This window comes from Crocodylus porosus, unplaced genomic scaffold (assembly GCF_001723895.1).
Source record: "Crocodylus porosus isolate Cpor-Errol unplaced genomic scaffold, CroPor_comp1, whole genome shotgun sequence".
Classification (NCBI taxonomy): domain Eukaryota; kingdom Metazoa; phylum Chordata; order Crocodylia; family Crocodylidae; genus Crocodylus; species Crocodylus porosus.
In genome coordinates this window covers 8,079,338-8,099,990 of record NW_017728910.1, presented here as the reverse complement: position 1 = coordinate 8,099,990, position 20,653 = coordinate 8,079,338, and the positions used below count along the sequence as shown (strand labels likewise).

Genomic DNA, 20,653 nt, shown 5'->3' with positions numbered 1-20,653 from the left:
AGGGAGTCAGCACTCACTGCCCCTCCCCAGAGCAGAGAGCAGATATGGGACTCTAATGAAGAGGTAAATCTGTGAAGAAAAATGCTGAGGTAGGTAAACAGCAGAAGCCTCTCTCCTCCGAAACAATATGCTGCCTGGGGAAAGCCCTTTGTTGCTGTACACAGCCACAGCTAAACTGCAATACGGCTTCCCCATCAGACCATACTGCCTGTGCATTGTCAGTCTGCATTTAGATATCCATCACCTTCCTTTGCTGAACATAGCCGCTTTTAAAAGTCTTCTGTTTCCTTTGCTATGTAAAAGGTACATCCTACAAGCAGGCAAATCAGCCTGATGTGAGGTTTGCATCCTTCATGATACACATCACTGTTGTTTTTCCTTTGTTCCACACAAAAGCTTGACTATTTTTGAAGATATTTAACTGACAGCAAACACACAGTAGCAATACTTGGCTTGCTTCACAGGCTGGGGTTTAGTTATCTGACTGCAGTATTTCTAATGTGCAGTGGGTTGTGTGTATGGGGAGGTTTTTTTTCCCTTACTGTTGCAGTAGCCTGCAGATGGATGTCTGAAAGCATATAAACCTCCCTGGGAATTTTACGCTAGACCGCGCTTACTGTGCAGGTGGATGTCAGCTGCCCGGGGGTTCCCTGACTTATGACAGAAGTCGTTTCCCTGCTTCATATCATGAGGGGCTCGTACTAAGGGCTGGTAGCTGGGGGAGGGGAACAGGCATCGCTCTCTCCATCCCCATTCTTACTGCAGCAGCACTGAGGTGACAGCAATGCTTCAGCCCGCTCTGCTACCTCACCAGCCCACTCAGCCTAGAAATGCACCTTGCTGAGGGATGCAGAACAGGCTGATTCTGGGATGACAAGCTGAAACAACTTGTATGGCTACATTCTCCTGATAACTGGCATAACCAGAATACAGGGAGTCCAAGGTGTGTGACATCAAGAGGATAGAAATATACACAAGAAGCTGCTATCTCCAAGATCTTCCTTGAGGCAGGACAGCTGGATAATTGGGTTTGTGTTTGTATTAGTGTTTTCTCTTAGTCATTTATTAATCACTGGAATAAGGCTGGCCCTAACTGAGCTGCTAGGAACAGTAAGGAGAGGAGGGGCGGAGCAGGGCAGAAGGAACATCGAACTCCGAGAAACCCAGCTCAGTTTTCACACTTCTCAATGCAGCGGGGAGCCATGCAGTTCAGCAACCTGGAGCATCAAGGAGCATCATTCATCCAGAATTAGTGTAATACACTCAGCAGCAGAGGTGAGAGTTCTCTTGTTCTTTTATCATATGTGCACTCACTTTCCCCCTTGCCTTCAAGTAGTTAGGGGCAATTTTGTGGGTACTTTCATGCACCAGACTAAAGGAAGTCTGAAGAAATGTGCTCAAGTTCTAAGTGTTGGTGGTTTAAGGGTCTTGCAAATATTTGTTATGATACTTTATTTTCTACTCTGGAACACTAAGACCTTAGTGCTGTAAAGAGCTCTGTGTAACCCAAGCCATCCTCTCCCTTCACCACCTCCTGTCCCACCTCTCCACCCCCCCAGAGTTCACTAGGGTCAGGGACAGACATTGAATAACTGGTTTGAGCCAATTCAGTTAAGTCTGATACTACATTCAATCAGGTTTATCTCAACCTGGTTTCAGCCGTTTTCCAACTGGCTTATGTGCACTGAACATCTGTTCTGTTACAGGTTTAAACCAGTTTCTGATCACTTATACTGGCTTCTCCTAGCCAGACCTAAGGGGAAAAAAGGGCTATCTTAGTATTGGGACTTCAAAAGACCAGGTTTAATTCCCATTTCTGACAAACTTTCTTTGTGATCTTAGAAAAATCAAGCTCTCATTTGCTCAATGATTTAAAGATTTTGCTACTGCATTTACTGAATCTTTTAAAAATCAGCTTTAATGGCTCTCTGCCTCAGTTTCTCTGTGTGTAAAAAGAGTCTAATAATACATTTCTACTTTACAAGAATGTTTGTCATGATACATTCACTGATATTTGTAAGGAGATTAGAAACTGGGTTGCTGTGGAGGCGTGTATCTAGATAGAACGTTAATTCCAAACTGCCCTCTTTTTCTCATCTCCCCAAATATGAGGGAAGGGTGGTCCTTGTCAGCACAAGGTGATCTGTCAGCCAGAGACACCTATTTTTATTCAAACCTCCAAGGTAACTTCACACTGGGGATAAATAAAGCAACATATTGTGTGGTGTTCTCCAGAAAGCAAATACACTGGATGAGATTATCAACCAGCACCTAATTCAAAAGCCTCTTTTGAAGCTATCTGTACAATATATAGTTTATATAGAGCTCCACGGGCATATATCAGATACATAGGATACATTTCTAACCTCCTCTATAACCTCTGAACTATCTGTTCTTTCTCAAGATAGTTAATCTTTGTGCACCTGGAGGCCCTAATCAGAGGCCCCAAGGCAGAGCTTCACCTGGTACAGCTCCAACAATGAGTTTACTTGAGGACAATACACATTAGTTAAGAGGATCTGCCCAAAGACTTTGCATTCTATCTAAATCTGAATTGTAAATGGGTGTAACAGAAGGCAGTGGCGGTCAGGACGTTGTTATGCTACGTGCAAAACTCACCATCTGTAGAGTCCATGTTTTTTCTTTTAGAGAGCTTGATATTGCTGGTCTGCATCCTTCACCTTTCTGCCTGTAAAATAGACACAATAATGTACAAAAGTACCCTCTTTTAAATGAGCTGCTCCGCTTCACTTAATTGGCTTTTGTCCACATGTATGCAAATGTTCAAGTAGGGTTTTTAATTTTTATTTTGGAATACCTCCTGCAATTATTTCTGGAATACCGTGAGTACTCTCACAAATAAATATATCTGAGAACATTCACCCCAGAACTACTTTCACACCCATTATGGGTCAGATGGTGGATGGGGCAAAAGGAGGTTTTGGCAGAAAAGCAGTACAGGAAAATAACATCCCCAGTGCAAGGCAGTTGGTGAAAGACAGAGCTAGCACCAATGGGAGCAATTCCTAGAGAAGCAGTGATTCAAGACCAGGAGCATATTAGTCAATCAACTGTGTTGCAAGAAGGTGGCCAGACACCAAGAATGATATCTGCCATCTGATACCACCTGTAAACTGACATCCAGCAATTAGGATGTTCTTATTATCTAAAAAGGCCCTCTCTCTCTGAACTTTATTTTACCAAATGCTTTTTTTTTTTTGAGTCTTTACCTTGTGCCTGCAGTGGTATAGCATAGGTGAAATACCCACCCACTTGGCAGCTGGGAATGTATTTAACAGTTGGCAGATGGGATTATTGGCTATATTATCTGTATTATAGTACTGCAATGGAAAAAATACCACACAAGTGTTGTCTTCTTGAGCCATTTAGCAGGTGCTGTACTCCACCCTGCTGCCATTTTCCTTTGTGGAACAGTTTGGACATAACTGTCTTTGTGGTTTCTCTTACTATACCAGGACAAGTGCTGGCTTCTCTGTCTCCCAACTGCAGATTGCAGCTTTTGTGACATCCTTTTGTGACAATTTTCCACAATCAGGGTCATTAGAAATAACCATGGGTGAGTTTGAAATCCCTTGAGAATAAACCCCATGAAACTCTAAAAAATTTTCAATTAAAAATGCGTAACTACTTACACAAAAAATGCCTGCACTTTTCAGTATTTCCATCTTAACCCAAGTTCTAAATTCTGTTAACATGCAGAAATTGAGGTTTGGACTTACCCCTACTGAAAACCCTATTCAGAGGGCCACACACAGAATAAAAGTGTAGGGACAAGGCCTGGCCCCACTAAATTTACTAGCAAATTGTCAGTGATCTCAATGAAGGCAGGATTTCATTTTACCAACTTGCCAATTTCCTTGCTTTTGACTCTCTTTCATTTGCTCATTCTCTGAAATACTAAACCTCTATATTTGGAGACCTACTGACCAGCAGGGCTGTGTGAGGCTTTGGTCCAATTCAATTCAGTGGAGATTCAGCCTGATTCCGTGACCGAATCTCTGAATCTGAACTGAATTTCTCTGAATCAAATCGGAACCCTCCGAACTGATTTGGAGAGATTCAGGAAGATTCAGAGATTCCGACATAGACTCAGCTTTAAATATTTTTTCTACATACTTCTAGGTAGCAGGTGGCTCGTGAATGCTGCAATGCTGGGGCGCATTAAGTGTCCCACAGAAGAATGGGTGCGCTCCCCAGCACATTCAGCAGCAGACGCAGAAGTGGACCAGAAGCACTTCCAGTTCACTTCTGGGTCCACCAGGGAGCATGCAGGGGAGCCCCCCATGCCCCGCCCCAGCTCAGCAACTTGTGCCCTCTTGGGTCTGGCGGGGGCACCTGGAGCAGCTGATCGCCAACCCAGGGGGCTGCAGGGGGGTCCCCTGCACGTTCTCTGGTGGACCCAGAAGTGGACTGGAAGTACTTCCATTCCACTTCCAGGCTTGCCACTAAGCACCTGGAGGGGCCCCGCTCCTTTCCCCCCTCATGGGATGCTCCATCCGCCCCAGCATTACAGCGTTCACAAGCCATACTGGTACCTCAAGGTATGTAGAAAAAACATTTAAAGATGTGTCTATGTCAAAATTCTCCAAATCAACATCGAATCTTCAGATTTGGCCAAATCAAATCAGGAACAGTGATCTGAATCAACAAAATGAATCACTGTCCCTGGTTTGGGCCTAATCCAAATCTGAATTGAATAGGGCCCGCTTCACACACCCCTACTGACCAGGTCCTTAATTGGAAAAGGAGATAAGTAGGGAGAAATAATGGTGGCTAGTGGATGTGGAGAGCAAAAAGGAAGATTATTTAGATACACTCTGGGAAAAGTGGAGAAAAAAAATACAGAATCGTGCAAGAAAAATCATGATCAATAACCCTCCCATTCAAAATGTTGAGGCTAAGTACCAACAGTTGAAAAGCCTGGGGCTGAATCATTTCAATATTTTCAGGTTTCTGTAAACTACCTAGACTGAACCAATATGGAAGTGAACTGATGTTCAAACCAGAAAGGTAGCCAGACCCCTGCAGTGCCCCATACCAGGAGCTGGGAGGTGCTAGAGCATGCCTCCCAGTCTTCTGGTCACTGCAGAGCCAGGAGACAGGAGATTCCCCCAACCAGTTGATGAGGGGATGTGGAGGGAAACCCTCCACCCCCACTGGACCCCTAGCCAGAGTCTACTCAGTGCCAGGGAAGGGGGGAAGCCCTCAATGGGGCATTTCTCCCTTTCTCTCTCCCCGCCTGCCAATACCCAGGTCTGGTCCCCCTAGCCACACTTAGGAATCCAGGCCCACTTAGGAAGGTGTGTGGGGGGAACCCTCTGAAACCTGCACTGGACCCCCAGACAAGGTCTCACTGGCATGGAGGTAAGGGGAGAAGGGGATGCCCCCAGTGGGGCATTTCTCCTTCTCTTCCACCTCATCCCCTGTACCCAGAACTGAGCCAATCACCCAGCCATGCCTCCTCCTTGGCCAGCTGGCCAGCTGACATGGGAATGGGGTGGGGAGGAATGCCCCTATCCAACCACACAGCTCCAGATCCCCATCTACCTGTGCCAGGCATGGGGTGAGGTGGAGGAGAAGCCTGCAATGGAGGCTTTCTTTCACCCCCACTCGTTCCTCAGCCAGCAGGCTGGCTGAGCAGATGTATGTGTGGGGTGGGGGAAGATGGCCTCCACTGCAGGCTTCTCACCCCAGGAAATCCACCTGGCTCCTGGTTGCCTGGAATGGAAAAGCCTCAATTTACAGCTGGGGATGGGGCTGCCCTGCTCTGCTAGAATTGAAAGCACAGCCCAGCGCTGCTCAGCATCCTGGGATGCTGGAAGACTGTAAGTTAAGTTGAATCAGAAGAGGATCTGGGATAGAAGTTCCATAAACTGGTTTTACCTAAACAAGTTAAGTCTGATACTACATCTATCCAGGTGTGTTTTAAATCTGTTTCAGCCATTTTGAAAACAGTTTAAGTGCATTGAACGTCTGTTCTGCTACAGGTTTAAACCAGTTCCTGATCACTTAAGTCAGTTTATATGTAACTTCTGTCCCTAGCCTAGTAGTTGAAAAACTATTGTTTAAAAGCTGCCTGAACTGCATCAAAATAAGGGTTCAATGTGTGTTAAAGGCCAGTTAGCAGGAAGTTTTGTCTGAATTTTGAGCAGGTGTGGCATAATGGTACTGCCACTCCTATAGTGGCACTTGATTACATTGTTTGATTAACTGTGAAGTTAGGAGGTGGTTAATTGCATTAGTCTGAGGTCAGGCAGAGGGTAGACTCCTGAGAGTGAGCAGATGAAAGGGAGTCCCTCCTTATTGTTGGCAACAATCTACTTTCATGGGCTGCTTTCATATGATGACATGAAAGCTCATACCTCTCTGAACTAGTTAAGTCTATAAGATGCTACCCTGTGCTACCTGCTGCCATTATGAAATTATTTTCTCTTATTCTTCCACAGCTCAAATAGCTAAACCAAGAAAAAAATCACTTGGGGCTGTAATCAAGCATGAAAAATTTCAGCTCCAATACAAGAATGAGGTATTGTTTATAATGGACACCAGAATGTAATCTTTAAGCTGTGGCTCCCAAAAGACCTATAATAAGTCAATGTAACGAAGCAACAGTACATCCCCAGTCATGGGGAAAATAATGAAATAAATGCCATGATTTTGGTCTTCAGCAACTGGGGTTTGATATAACTCGTGGAAGTTAACAGGAGTCTTACCAACAACTTCAACAGGAGTCAGAATGGATTACTCAGAAGTGGATAGGATATTTGTTCGGGGAAAAAAAACAACTTGTCACTTACATACTGCCACTAGCAGCAAGAGTGCGCAAGAGGCAAGAATTCTCAAGTATTATTTTGTGATCAATGTGTAAAATTTCATTTTCTTCATGAAAAAAGACATAGAATCTCTCTCTCTCATTCAGTGCTTCAAAATGAATTACATAATACAACTATGGATCTCTGCTTTTTCCTTATTCTGTTTACCACACCAGTAGCAAAAAGCATAAACCTGTTTCAGTTTGGGTTTACTGCAGATTTATGCAAAAGGTCAGTCAGGGCAGAGTTTTATTCTCAGTGCTTGGGACAAAGGACATGGAAGCTACTGTCAGATGTGGGGGTGGAAAAAATAGCACTTTACCGGAAAACAAAGTGCATCAATTTCACCCGGTTCACCCAGTGTCTGTATAGATGGTGCACTTCAGTGGGGCTCTTCGGCACTTTTATCTAATAGCTGACTGAACAGCTGTTAGATAAAAGTGCCAAAGAGCCCCACTGAAGCGCACCATCTATACAGACATTGAGTGAGCCAGGTCAAATTGACGCGATGCCTATTCTGGGCGCACACTGCACTTGGTGGACTGGTACACCAAGCTGAAAGTCAAGCACTGTTTGGGGGTTTTTTCACATTCGTAAGCAGCCGGAGCAACTTAGACAGGAATGGAATCTCCTAGCCAAGAGTAAGGAAAAAAAACATTTTCTATAGCAAAATTAGAAATGACTAATGGAGAAAAATATTTAATTAACACAGAGAGAATAGTCTTCTGACTTTTGATCAGTGTGTTGTACACATTTTTGTACCTATATGAAAAATCACTGTTGCAGCCTGCCTTATGGACTATAGACTGTTCAGCCTGAGCACCAAAGTGGATCTTCACTCCTTGTATGGAGGATGAATACAAGGCCTGTACCCTGCTTAAAGTCAAATGGGAGTGGTAACGATGCTCAAGAGTGGGAGGATTTCACAGAAAACCCAAAGTCAAAGTCTGATAAAAAGGCCAAGAGATTCTTGGTTCTACTCAAAACCAATGCAATTTTTGGAGCAGGAGCTAAACCCTGTCAATGGGCTAAGATTATTTGTGCCCCCCTGTGAGCGTCTAGATTTGAGGGAACTGATCCATTGTTCCCTTCCATTTTCATTTATACATGCACAAAGTATATATAAAGATGCTGCATACCTGACATGGTGGCACTTTACATATCCTTTGCACAGAAATAAATGAATGCACTGAAATACAAGCCAAGAGAGAATCCCAAAACCAGGTGTGTTGCAGTCATGGTAGTTGCTTACAACACCACAAGCTTTTTCCAAAATAGTTCCATCTATCTAGAGTCAAATGTCTTTGCAACTCTAAAACCATTTTTCTCTATGCTAGCTGACCAGGTTTGAGCTAAGACTGTGTTTTATGCAGTATGAAATATGATTTTCAAACATGCTTCAGAGTCCCAGTATATTATGGCTACACTTCAAGACTTTTTTCACCAAGAATTTACAACTAGGGCTATCAATGGCTCTACCGGCCTGGAGCGGTGACTGAACCATAATGTAAACAAGATTCCAAAGGCCCATTTGTCTTTTAAGCGCACCATTGTTTAAACTTGTTCAAAGCAGGACTACACAACAGTGCCTGAAACTATGACATCTTGTTTACACTAGTGCTTCCACTGGCAGTGCTGAGCTGGTTATCAACCAGTTTATCAACCCTGGAATTTTTCTTTAAAACTAAACTGGTCCTTTTAAGGACTGAGACTTCTCCTATCTGTGTAGACTGATCTAATCAGAGGCACAAATAAGCAGGAAAGTCAAGGTGCAACTCAGAACAAAGAAAGCTACTTTTCAGGTTTCTCCTCTCATTCAGGTAGGGGTTGATTGGTCACAATGAATATAAGTGAATATTAACAGCAGTCTTCTAGCCATTCCTAATGGTTGTACAATCTACATTCCATTCATTTCATCCATATTTTAACTTTTCCATGGCCCTCCTGTTCTTCTCACTTGTGGAACTGTAGAAAAATATTGCTGAAAAAGAGGTTTTAAGTCACATGAGTTTTCTAATACCCCTCCCCCCAGTTGGAAATCCAGCTGAAGTGACCTTGCTCATAGCATGACGGACCTTTGGGATCCTATAAACATGCAGGGAACCTGCTCCGATGCACTGTAATTCCAAGATGTCAGAGCAAACTCAATTAATTGAGTCTGCTGGAGCCTGGAAATTAACAAGACTCCAGCAGCCTCCAGCATCATGTGTATCAGTGTCCCACACTGAAAAATGGTGGTGGGGTGCTTTAAACTAAAGCTGGTTCAATAAGCTTTAGTTCAAAGCGCCCCACCACCATTTTTCAGTGCAGAAATACTGATACACATGATGCTGTGGGTGCTTTTCATTAGCATGGCTTTCAGAGCTGCACTAATTAAAGGGCTCCCTCACCCTCCCATGCTTCCCGAAGCACATGTATAAAAGGCCCTTAGGTATAACTAGGAAGTAGAGAGGTATATGTCATTGGGATAGTGAAAGGAAGACATTTGATTCACCTTTAAACTACAGAAAAGAATTAAGAGTTGCAAGGGTCCAGCTCAGTTTCTGAAGTGATACATGTGAAATGATCCATAGAGGTTGGCATACTAGCACCTTATGAGCTAATATAGTACCCCTATTTGTAGAACTTCAGCCAGTGAGAGCACTATTATTTATTTCTCTTTTGGTAGCATAAAAGTGCAGCTCAAGGTCTTGTTGGAGTAGGAGGTGTTCACTAGTATAGGCAATCTTTGCTCTGAAGACCCTGCAGTCTCAGTTTAGCAGCAAATTGCTTTCCACTGTAGTCCTCTTGTTATGAGGTAATTGGTCTGGTTCACGTTTGTAAGTCTACCTGGGACACCTAGAAGCCTGTGGTCCATCAGTATGGCTTATGTTTAAAACTGACTTTGAATTAATATTAATGGACTCTGGAAAATGGTATCTAAGCCAGGTAACATGGTAAATTCTTATATCTTGTTCATTGATCAATTGGTTTAAAATGGCTTTTGTTCTTACCCTCTAAGTTTTCTTCTTATAAATTATTAATTTAGAATTCCATTATCCAGAGATGCTCTTTCTGCTTGACATGCATCCAAAAATCTCACTCAAAAGTAATGATATATTCTGTAGTACATTTACCTGATCTTTTTCAACAAAATTAATTGCAAATTTAATTTAAATTTGATTGTAATTTTACCAGATGCTGTTCACAGGGTTTAAACCACACCTAAAATATACAAGAGGCAGGGATTTGCTAGGGTGATATATTTTATGGGACCAGCTGTGTAGAAGAGTTAGACAAGCTTTTAAATGCAAGACATTCTTTGTCAAACCTGACCAGACTTGACAAAGACCGGGTCTGACCAGACCTGACAAAGAATGTCTTGCATTTAAAAGCTTGTCTAACTCTACCACACATGGTGCAATAAAAGATGTCACCTGAAGGCCCCCTCTACACATACAGGTAAAAGCATGATGGGATTTAATGTATGATTTACACAATCGCACTTCCTGCCATGTCATGTGTGCATAGCAGAAGATGCAATTGTGAGATTCCACATTAGATTTCGTCACACCTTACTGCTCGTGCAGAGGGAGCCCAATCCTAGGCTCCTTTTGCACCAACGAGAAGCAAGCACCCACAGCTGGGAGCCTCACACACCCTAGTCGAGGGGCTCCCAGTAGGGTTACCATATATCTGAGTTTTCCTGGACATGTCCTCTTTTTAAATCGTCTGATCTCTGTCTGGGCAGGGTTTTTTTTAAATATGGTCAAATGTCCAGGATTTTGCTCTGCTCAGCTTCAACTTATTTCCTGGCACTTCCTGGCTTGCCCTAGCAAGGAGCTGCTTAGGGCTGGAAATAGGACAGTTGGAGGCAGGGTGCACACATGTGGTTGGTATATAGCCAGGTTGTGAGGGGAGTGGGGAGTAGCCCTATAACTAGATACAGGTAAGCCTGTGGGGGGCAGGGGTTGGAGGTCCAGGGCTTAGGGACTGAGGGCAGGAAGGGGGAGTGCATGTGCGTGTGGTGGGGGGCACATCTGGGACTGCAGCAGGGCAAGGGAGGCCCCTCCCCCCCTGGTGGAGGAAGGGGGTGGGGCGGCCCTTCAGGGGCAGCAGGGAGGTGCATGGTTGGTCCCACAGCACTGGGGCCACTGCCTGTGTTTTCAGGGGCAGGTCTGGGGGGAGAAGGGGCTGTGGGTTGGGAGTGAGGGACACCAGGGAGGATAGGGGACCTTGCATTGGGAGGGCAGGGCACTGGCAATGCCAGGGGGCTGGGGTGGGGAGTGAGGGGCACCAACATGGCTAAGGGAGACAGGGTACTGTGGTTTGGGAGCAGGGGGCAGCAGCAGGTCTGGGGGCTGTGTCTTGGGAGTGAGGAACAACAGAATGGGCAGAGGCAGGGCACCAGCATATCACTGTCCCCACCCCACACCCAGTAATATGCCCCCTCCCCCCATGCAACAGGTGTCCTCTTTTTTTGGAACTGGAAATATGGTAACTCTAGCCTCCCAGCCATGGGGGATTGCCTTGTAGGGATCCTCCAGCCCCAGGAGTTTCCCACAGCCTGGAGCCCAAGGAATTGCAGCAGCTGCAATCCCCCAAGTTTAGGGGTTTCATGCACCCCTAAGCCTTAGGGATCTCAGCAGCCATGATCCCCAAGATCCAGAGTTTATGAAACCCCCAGACCTGAAGGATCATAGCTGCCATGATCCTTAGGGCTCGGGGTGCATGAAACCCACAGACCCTGGGGATCATGGCTGCCATGATCCCTCAGGCTCAGGGGTTTCATGCTGGGCATGGTGTACCCCTGCAGCTGGCAGCCCTGTCAGATGACAGGGCCCCCAGTTGCAGGAGAGACCCTGCTACATGTGCACATTAAAGTTCAATAGCAACCAGCTATTAAGTTAGTATACATTTTTGGGATCTAACTTTATTGCTGGTTGGAGCTTTTTATTGTATAATAGCTATTTTGCACATGTAGCTGGTCTCCCGTTAATACTGCATTCACCAGTTAATTATGCAATACCTGTAATGTGTAGATGAGGGGTCTAAGAAATCCTTGCCCCTCACATCACAGCTACAACATCATTCTTACTCTATTAAAAAAGACAGGAATGGAGGAGATATTGGCATCACTGAGAGAGTTCCTGCTGCAGGCTCCAAAAGCATTTGATGCAATTCATTTACAAGAGTTGGAAGTACTCTAAGATCTGTACATTTTTCTTATTAGAAGTACTGTTATGCAAACCAATTTTCCCATTTAAATATATGATTCCCTCACCCCCACTGTCTCTCTCCTCCCCACTGCACCTTGAACATGCATCCACTAATTTCTCAGGAACTGCCGTCACTTTCCTTAAAGCTCTGTGCGTACTGGTGTGCCTTGCATTCTTAACAGACCTGTTGAAAGATCTGGTTTGTTGCCTGTATTTTATATAGGTGTTCTCTTTTAACATTATTACATTCAAAGCCAAGAGTTGTTTATATTGATTACTTGCAAGTGAGAAGGTTGTTCTGTGCCTCACAAAAAGCTTCAGATTGGAAAACTTTATTTTTGCTTTGTTAAATGAAACAGTGCTAGATTCTCTTGCCTGCAGGCCCAGATTAATGCATACGAAAACTAGGCACATACCTAGGGCCTTAGGTGAAGAAGAAGCCCAGTTATGCTTATTTTGCATATTATAATTATTGAATGAAAAAAAGTAGGGGCCCACAAGTTTGTTTGCCTAGGGCCCACTAAAGGGTTAATCCAGCCCTGCTTGTGCTTCAACTTCATGGCAAAGTACAGACAGTCAAAAAGTCTGAGCCTGAATTGATTCAGTCTTTGCAGGTTCGTTTAGACTTCAGAGATTAAATTGAAACAGAAGTGGACAGACATTTACCTTTTATTCAGGAAATGCATGTGCCAGAAGCTGGGGGTGCTAAAGTATGGCTCTCTGACACAGCCAGTATGGGCTGTGTGTATGCTTCATCCTCCTGCTGCCCCCAACGTCTCTGGGATTTCCAGTCCAAAATCATAGCAGCAGAACTCTGCAGGATTGCTTATCACTTTTCTTCTTCCTGCTTCCAGGTGCCTCTGGGATTTGTAGTCCACAGTCACAGCCAGTATCAAGTTTGACTAGGGGAAGACATGTTTAACCCCCTCTCTGGCCCTAGACCCCAACTGAGGTTTGCCTGGGACCCCTCCCCCCAGTCCGCCCACCCCTGCAGACTGGACTGCATCCCCAGCTGGGCTTGCCCTTCTCCCCCACCTCATTGTCAGCCAGCCCTCACTGTTCCAGCTAGGGAGCAGAGGGGTGGAGCCATCCCTGCTCCCTCTGCTCCCTGAAGCAGACAGCACAGCCTAGCCCAGGGATGGAAAGCATGCTGCGGGACTCTTGATTTAATTTGAACCATGACAGGGGCTGGGACTGAAGTTTCACAAACCAGCTTGACCCAAATAAGTTAAGTCTGATACTACATTCAACTAGGATTATCTTAAACCAGTTTAAGTCATTTTGAAACTGGTTTATGAGCACTGAGCTTCTGTTCTGTTACAAGTTTAAACCAGTTTCTGATCACTTAAACCAGTTTATGTGCAACTTCTGTCCCTAGCTCATTAAACTAATGAAAATCTCACTGATTCCACTCCTGGTTTCTTGATTAGTGACTCAGGTTGTTTATATGTAATTAGTGTACCTCTCATTTGTTAATACAGGGTGCGTCTGTCCCCCATGGTGCAATTGTTACTGCACCATGATTTAGTACTTGCTTTAGAAAGTACTAAATGATGGCACTGTAAAACCCATTACTGCACCGTCCTGGTGGTACCTGGTTATTTTTAGCAGCTACATCACCATGGCAATGCACTATAGTGAGGTATCTCATCACTACGTAGCAAAAGTGTCACAGTTTGTGCTCACTACAGCAACGTAGTGTCATGTGTAGATGTGCCCACAGTATACTATATGCCAGGGGTCAGCAACCCCAGCACACATGCCAAGCATGGCATGCAAGGCCATTTTGCTCAGCATGCCACCACCAGCCCTGGCTCTGGGTAGCTGCTGCCAGTGACGGAGCCCAAGCTGCTCCCAGCAGGGCTTGCAGCATCCCAGCTGCCTGCTGGCAGCAGCCCAGGCTCCCAGCTGGCAGCAGCTACTCAGAACTGGGGCCAGCTGCAGCCATGAGGCTGCAAACAGCTGTGCTGGGCTCCAGAGCCCTGGCATCAGCTCCATACCGGTGCATGCACCCATGCATTTGAGCGGTCAGTGGGGGAGGGGCCTGAGGCAGTGCAACCCCAGTCTTTCCCCCACTCCTGGCACAGAGCTGGTGACTGGTCTCCGGAGCCTGGCGCAGATGTTTGTAGCCAGCCCGGGCTCTGGGCAGCTGTAGCAAGCAGCAAGAAGGCTGCAAACAGCTGTGCCAGGCTCCACAGCTCCGGCATCAGCTCCATGCTGGTGGCAACTGTGCTGCTGCTGACAGCCACAGAGCCAGGGCTGGGGGGCAGAGGCTTTGGGTGGGGGTAAAGGGGCACAAGTAGGGCATCCTGCCACGTACCCCTTGCCCTTATGTTACTTTTCTGGTATGCTGGCACTCCGGCACCTTCCAAGGTAGGCATTGTGGTGTTTTTTGGCACTCCAGCCAAAAAACATTGCCTACCCCAACTATATGCTATTAAAATCAACATTCACTGTGCCACACATAAGTACTAAACTACAGCAGTGTTTATTAGTTTACTGCAACCTAGTAGGGCTGCACATGCAGTCATGAAGACTTTACTTCAGAGCCTAATTAGCTCAGCAGTAAACATCTCATGTAAATATACCCAGTGAAAGCTATTTTATTTTAAAGAGAGGAGACAGTGAATCACAGTTGCTAACTGAACGTTTTATTGTACAACAGGCATTATTTGTTGAGGTTTCTCTTGATTTGTATCTTGAAATCTTATTTTTGCCCTTCTCTGAAAAGAGTACTGTTTCCTATTAATACCAACAGGCTTGAAGACAGAGCTTACCCTCAGCTAATAATGGGTTACAGATGTGTAGGTTCCTACTCTAACTCATGGCACTTTTCATAAAGCACCATGAGTGAAAGAGCCTCCCCCCTCAACCCAACAGATGTTCATGTGTTGTGGGGAGGGCAGGAATCAAGCCTGCCTGCAACAGAGAAACCACCCCTCTTCCTCAACCTTCCCCCACCCCCCTCTCCAGTTCCAGTGCTGTCTGCAGTAAGAGAGAGGGAAAAAGGGAGGGGGAGCAAGATGCCAGCTAGGGCTTGCCCAGCCAGATCTGGAGGGAGGGGCTTGGGGGGGGGCACAAGGCAGGAGGGCTCCGGGGGTACACTCACCCTCCCCGCTCCAGCTCAGGCTGGGCAAACCCTAACCGACATCTTGCTCCCCCTCCCCTCCCCTTCCTTCCTGCAGAAGCCCTGGGGGCAAGGCTGGGCTGCATCAGCCCAGCTCCAATCATGCCACAAATTAATTCTAGGGAATACAAGTTCCCTAAGGCACTCAAAAGTGGAGCACCATCCGATCCCTCATTTGATGAGGATTGATTTGTCACATGATTGGGCACTTTAAAAGTGCTCTGCACTTGGGTCATGGCATGGCTGTAGAGCACTCTCAGGGGGCCAATTACACAACAAATGTAACTTCTTTCTGTGCCCAATATGGCTGCATCTTTCCCAGTAGCCTGTACATTTGAAAGTAATGCTGCCCCTAGCAAAGCCCACCTGTCCCCATTTGCAATGGCACTCCAACCACACTTCTCTCAATGGAAACGGCTGCCATGTGGTCAGCTCCTGGCACCTAGTGTAAAGTGGAAATATAGCTAATGCAACCGACAGGGATAGTTGGCAGATGGAATGGGAATGAGAAAGTGGGAGGAGACTAATGGGGGACTGGAGACAAGGGAATGTGTTGGGACAAGCAGACTGTGGTACAGAAAAATGAAGCCTTCTTTACATTATATTAGCAGGTTTCACCCCCATTTCTGAGCCTGTGCTGAACACTGTTGGCTGTTCCACTGCACTTGCTATCAGCAACAGGTAATCACACCCTGAGGGGAAAGGGGAAGGGTGCAAGTATGATGAGGGTTCAGCAAGGAGCAGGGGTGGGAGATGGAGGGGGAAAGGCTGGGGATGGCTAGCCTCCTAATGGGAGTAGGGACTGATGACAGCAATAAAACAGCAGTCCTTCTCACACCAAGAGCTGTGAAATTGCAAGTACGTTTGTAGATAGATATCAGCTTGAATTTTCAATTAGAAAAGACCAATTGCACACTGAGGGCAAGGCTGCTCCTAAATGTTTTTGTTTTTTAAGTTAAACCAAAAAAAGTATTATCTCTTTATCAAAAAAGGGATTAGCCTCAGGCTAATCTCCACAGATTGCTTTGATTTGAGTACGTGATACATGATTTTTGACCTTTTATGGTTGGTAATTCTTGAGTCTCTTCTTGAAAGGAGAGGTCAAGGAGGCTGACATTTTAGGGCACATTCACCTGGTCTGTTTCCCACTAACCAAATTCTATACAGCAACAATTACAATATAACTTTTATATGAAATACTAGAACAAACCAATGGTCCATTTCCTGTGGTATTCTGCCTTTAGCAATGCCCTTTATCTGATTTTTAATCACTGGTATAAAGCCTTAATGTGAGGGGAGTATAATTAGCAACCTCCATTGGAAGGATAGCGGGAGTGTTGCTTATGTAAATGTTTGATTTAAGTTAATAGTCCATCACTGTTTTAGTCCAAGGGTACAAATATTCAAGTGCTCCTAATCCCCATTGCCTTTATGGAGGTAGCTTATCTAAAAATGTTATTTATCAGTTAAACTTCCAAAACGGCAATCTGTAAGAAGTTCCAGTCCACTAAGATGTGGGGGGACGTGGGCACACTGGAAGGGTGCAACAGGCTACAATCAGACCTGGACAGGTTACAAGGGTGGGCAGATGAGAATAGGATGGGATTCAACACAGACAAGTGCAAAGTGATGCACCTGGGGAGGAAAAACTGGCACCATACCTACAGGTTAGGGAACTCCCCTCTTGTCAGCACGGAGGCGGAAAAGGATCTTGGGGTCATCATTGACTCCAAGATGAACATGGGCCAGAAGTGTGGGGAGGCAGTTAGGAAGGCCAACCGCACCTTGTCATGCATCCCCCTCTATGCGGCACTGCTCAGGCCACAGCTGGAGTACTGCATCCAGTTCTGGGCACTACACTTCAAGAGGGATGTCGACAGCATGGAGAGGGTCCAGAGGAGGGCCACTTGTATGATCAGGGGACAGCAGGGCAGGCCCTACGAGGAGAGGCTACGGGACCTGAACCTGTTCAGCCTCCAAAAGAGAAGGCTGAGGGGGATCTTGTGACCTGTTATAAACTAGTCAGGGGGGATCAGCAGGCACTGGGGGAGTCACTGTTCCCCTGAGCACCGCCAGGAGTGACCAGGAATAACGGTCACAAGCTGGCAGAGGGTAGGTTTAGGTTAGATATCAGGAGGCGCTAATTCACGGTCAGGGCGGCTAGGGTCTGGAACCAACTTCCAAGAGAGGTGGTGCAGGCTCCTACCCTGGGGGTGCTTAAGAGGAGGTTAGATGAACATCTTGCCAGGGTCGTTTGACCCCAGTAGTCTTTCCTGCCATGGCAGGGGGTCGGACTAGATAATCTGCTCAGGTCCCTTCCGACCCTAGAAACTATGAAACTTCCCTAGTCTTGTACCACGGACAGATGGATTCAGTGAATGTATGCATTTATCTGCATGTAAATTTAGAACAAAATTAAAATGTCCATTTGGAGTATGATTAGCTCCTTATAATTATTTTATCACTGTCCTCTGCATAGACAATCACTTGTAGACTTGAATGTGAAGGCACTCACATTATGACTTCAAAGGAAGAAATACAAAATGCCTAACATTTTTTACCTGATGTGATCTTCTGAGAGGAGAGTTTTTCCTTAGAGGTCTTAAGCGTTCCTAAAACACTCCTCTTATTTTTCAAAGGTCACTTGCGTTACTCCATAGAATGTGCTGAAAATACTTCTTATGGCTAATTTAAGCCTTTGAGATATAATTACAAATTGCTTTTTTGCTAGAAAATTCAGACTCTTGCAAAACATGTTTCCTTGTTTGTTTTTCTGTATTTTTTTCTTTAAAAAAACCTGACTGACTGAAATATACAGGGAACTTTGGACTGAGCAGCTCTTTTCTTTTAAAATGCATCCTTATCCTGGAAGGAAACAAGTTTGCCCTTGTGGTATACAAAACTTTGGCACAAAGCCTTCCTTCTCTTTCATATCCCTCTGTCTTCTGTGCATCCACAGGCTGAACATGGCTTTAAGTCCTATCACAGGAGGACGTAAAAGGGAATAATCATCATGAGGGTTTAAGAATTAAGTGTGTCCAACTAATACAACTTTAGCTTTTCCAGATTCAATGTCTCCTCAACTAGAGCTAAGTATTGCTCATGTTAACCTCAGGAGGATTAAAAGTCCTGACATGGAACAGATCAGAGGCAAAGCAGGGCAGAAGCTACATGGGACAGAACCAGCTGCCACAGAGGCAATGGTGGGGGCATGGTGGCAGGTCCTTTTGTGCACCCACCACCAAAGATGGTGTCTGGGGCTCCTACCCAGGTCACCCCCCGCCAGGTTACACTACTGGAATATATTCTGTTTTGTGGACAAGAATAGGATGCACAGATGTGTGTGACATGACAACTTGCTGGGCGAGATTCCCACCTCCCCACCCCAACCTATGGCTTTCTGCTTTATACTCATATCCCAATTCAACTGTAATTCATCCTTCTTTATTGTTACAGGTTAACTTTCGTGACACCAGTAAAAGCCGAAGATGGATATTAAGCGTGTGAAAGATTATATGTACTGGCTGTACTACCAGTATCTATTGATCACCTGTAGCTATGTCCTAGAACCCTGGGAGCAATCCATGTTTCATACTGTTGTTGTTACTGTTTTCGCTATGGTGGTATACACAGCTTACGTCTTTATACCTATTCACATCCGTTTGGCTTTTGAATTCTTCTCCGAGATATTTGGAGGCCAGCCTGAAAATAATGTTCCCATACTGAACTAAACTTGCATCCTGGGAAATGTCATCTTCAGTCTTGCATATTATAGTCTAAAAGCAAAATCTGGCTTGCTTAATTACCATAGCTGAAAACCAGAATAATGCACTGACTACAGGCTTCACAGTTCTAGTTAAATAAAATACAAGCACAGCTTTTGTTCTGCTGCAATGAAACACATTACTTGGACTGCTTCACTTACCTAATCTTCAGCTTATCCACCATACAAATAATGTTCACATATATAGGTGATCTGCAGTAGGAAAATGTTGTTCTTTAGCATTTAGAGAACATATTTCTTATTCACTAGTTTAGCATTATGTGCAAACTAAACCTACATAAAGTATACTGTCTACATCTGACTTTAAGATTAATATGAAATTTAATATTAAAATGAACCGCAAGAAACAGCTAAAATTATTTATGAAGATTGTAAGGAAGGATATTATGCTTATTATGTATATTATTTGTGAAGGAGAGCACAATGACAAAACTTGCAATTTTTCTTTCCATCCTGGCTTACGGTATTAAGAAACTGAGTCAAATACAGCATAGTCAAAGTTTGTCCAAGTAATCAATTAATTTTTAAAAAGGATGGATCCAACTGCTCAATTTTTCCTTTAAAAAATAAGAAGTCAATATAGATAGCATGAACCTGAATCCAGGGTCAATACACTGCTGCTTTTGGATTTTGGTGGTTTAACTGCAATATTAAAATTATATTGTAGGTAATCTTTCATTGTACTGAGAATAAATGAATCCAGGAATTACTGTTAAACACGCACTCAATATTTATTGAGACTACATTTTGGTGCACTCTGGCCTCCCTTGATACCAAAACAAATTTCTTTCCTTTCTACTACCATTCACTGAAGCAAACAAAATGTGTTTGAGTTAAAGGAAGATGATGGTGGAAGTGATATATTAATATTTTAATAACTGCAGGAATGCTGAAGCAGTTAGAGGGAAGCATTGATATAGACACCTCTTACAAAGAAATGCAATTCATTAAATCTGCCTTTCAGGAGTTTCTTAATGCAAGCTTTTCACTGCACAGCTGAATCAAATATGAATGCCAAAAAAAGCAAGCAATATCTATGCAGCCGATGTACCTTTACAACTGGAACTACTATTTGTGAAAGTGTAAATAGTTGTTTACACAGTTATATTATGAAGAAAATCCTCACTGTGTTATCACTGAAAGATCCTTTATCAGCAGGATTCTTCATGGTAAAATGAATGAGCTTATGACAAAAACAAAGCCATGTTTTGAAGGTTGAACAGACCTGAACATGTGTGCAATTTTTTAAAAGCAAAATAAAACTTAGTTCTTTTAAATGCATCATTCATCTCTTCCAATATCCAGTTATTATCCATCTAGTAATTATATTAAACTAATCTGAGTATCTTTCATTTGTATGTGTGTAATCTGTTTGCCCATTTGATTAACCTGGGCTAACTTGTTCCACTATCTGAGTTGTGCAGTAACAACAACACATGATGTAATGAGATTTTTGGTATGTTACTTGACCTAATTCAAGATTCTCATACTGTTATAAGCTTCATTGTAAATATGAATCTGATTCCTCATATTTACAGAACTAAGAGAAATGAGGTGGAAGCAAACTTGCAGAAGTTTTCCAAAGTTATGACACTTTTTCCCTCTGTAGCAGTTTGTGTTCATCTTGGACACAGCGATCACAGGGTTCAATAACCACAGGCACATGTGAGTGAGAAGAGCTAGACAAACCTCTGCAGTCCGTTTGTGTCTC

At 44.4% G+C, this 20,653-nt stretch overlaps 1 protein-coding gene across 4 annotated transcripts; it reads left to right on the top strand.

The window, feature by feature from the left end:
- Nucleotides 1–793: 793 nt before the first annotated feature.
- On the top strand, nt 794–20,292 carry SPTSSB (serine palmitoyltransferase small subunit B). Of its 4 annotated transcripts, none has more exons than XM_019532673.1 (3): nt 794–1,275; nt 15,770–15,839; nt 18,615–20,292. In XM_019532673.1, exon 3 carries the CDS (start codon nt 18,647–18,649, stop codon nt 18,887–18,889), a length of 243 nt encoding a protein of 80 aa, XP_019388218.1. In that variant the 5' UTR covers nt 794–1,275; nt 15,770–15,839; nt 18,615–18,646; the 3' UTR covers nt 18,890–20,292. The 4 variants fall into 4 exon arrangements, with proteins under 4 accessions (XP_019388218.1, XP_019388217.1, XP_019388220.1 ...); XM_019532672.1 differs by having other exon boundaries at nt 15,767–15,839; XM_019532674.1 differs by lacking the exon at nt 794–1,275 and adding an exon at nt 6,463–6,547 and having other exon boundaries at nt 15,767–15,839.
- The last annotated feature ends 361 nt before the right edge of the window (nt 20,293–20,653 follow it).

Coding starts and splice junctions, on each gene's coding strand:
- SPTSSB (XM_019532675.1), top strand. CDS start 18,647: ATGGATATTAAGCGTGTGAAAGATTATATGTACTGGCTGTACTACCAG.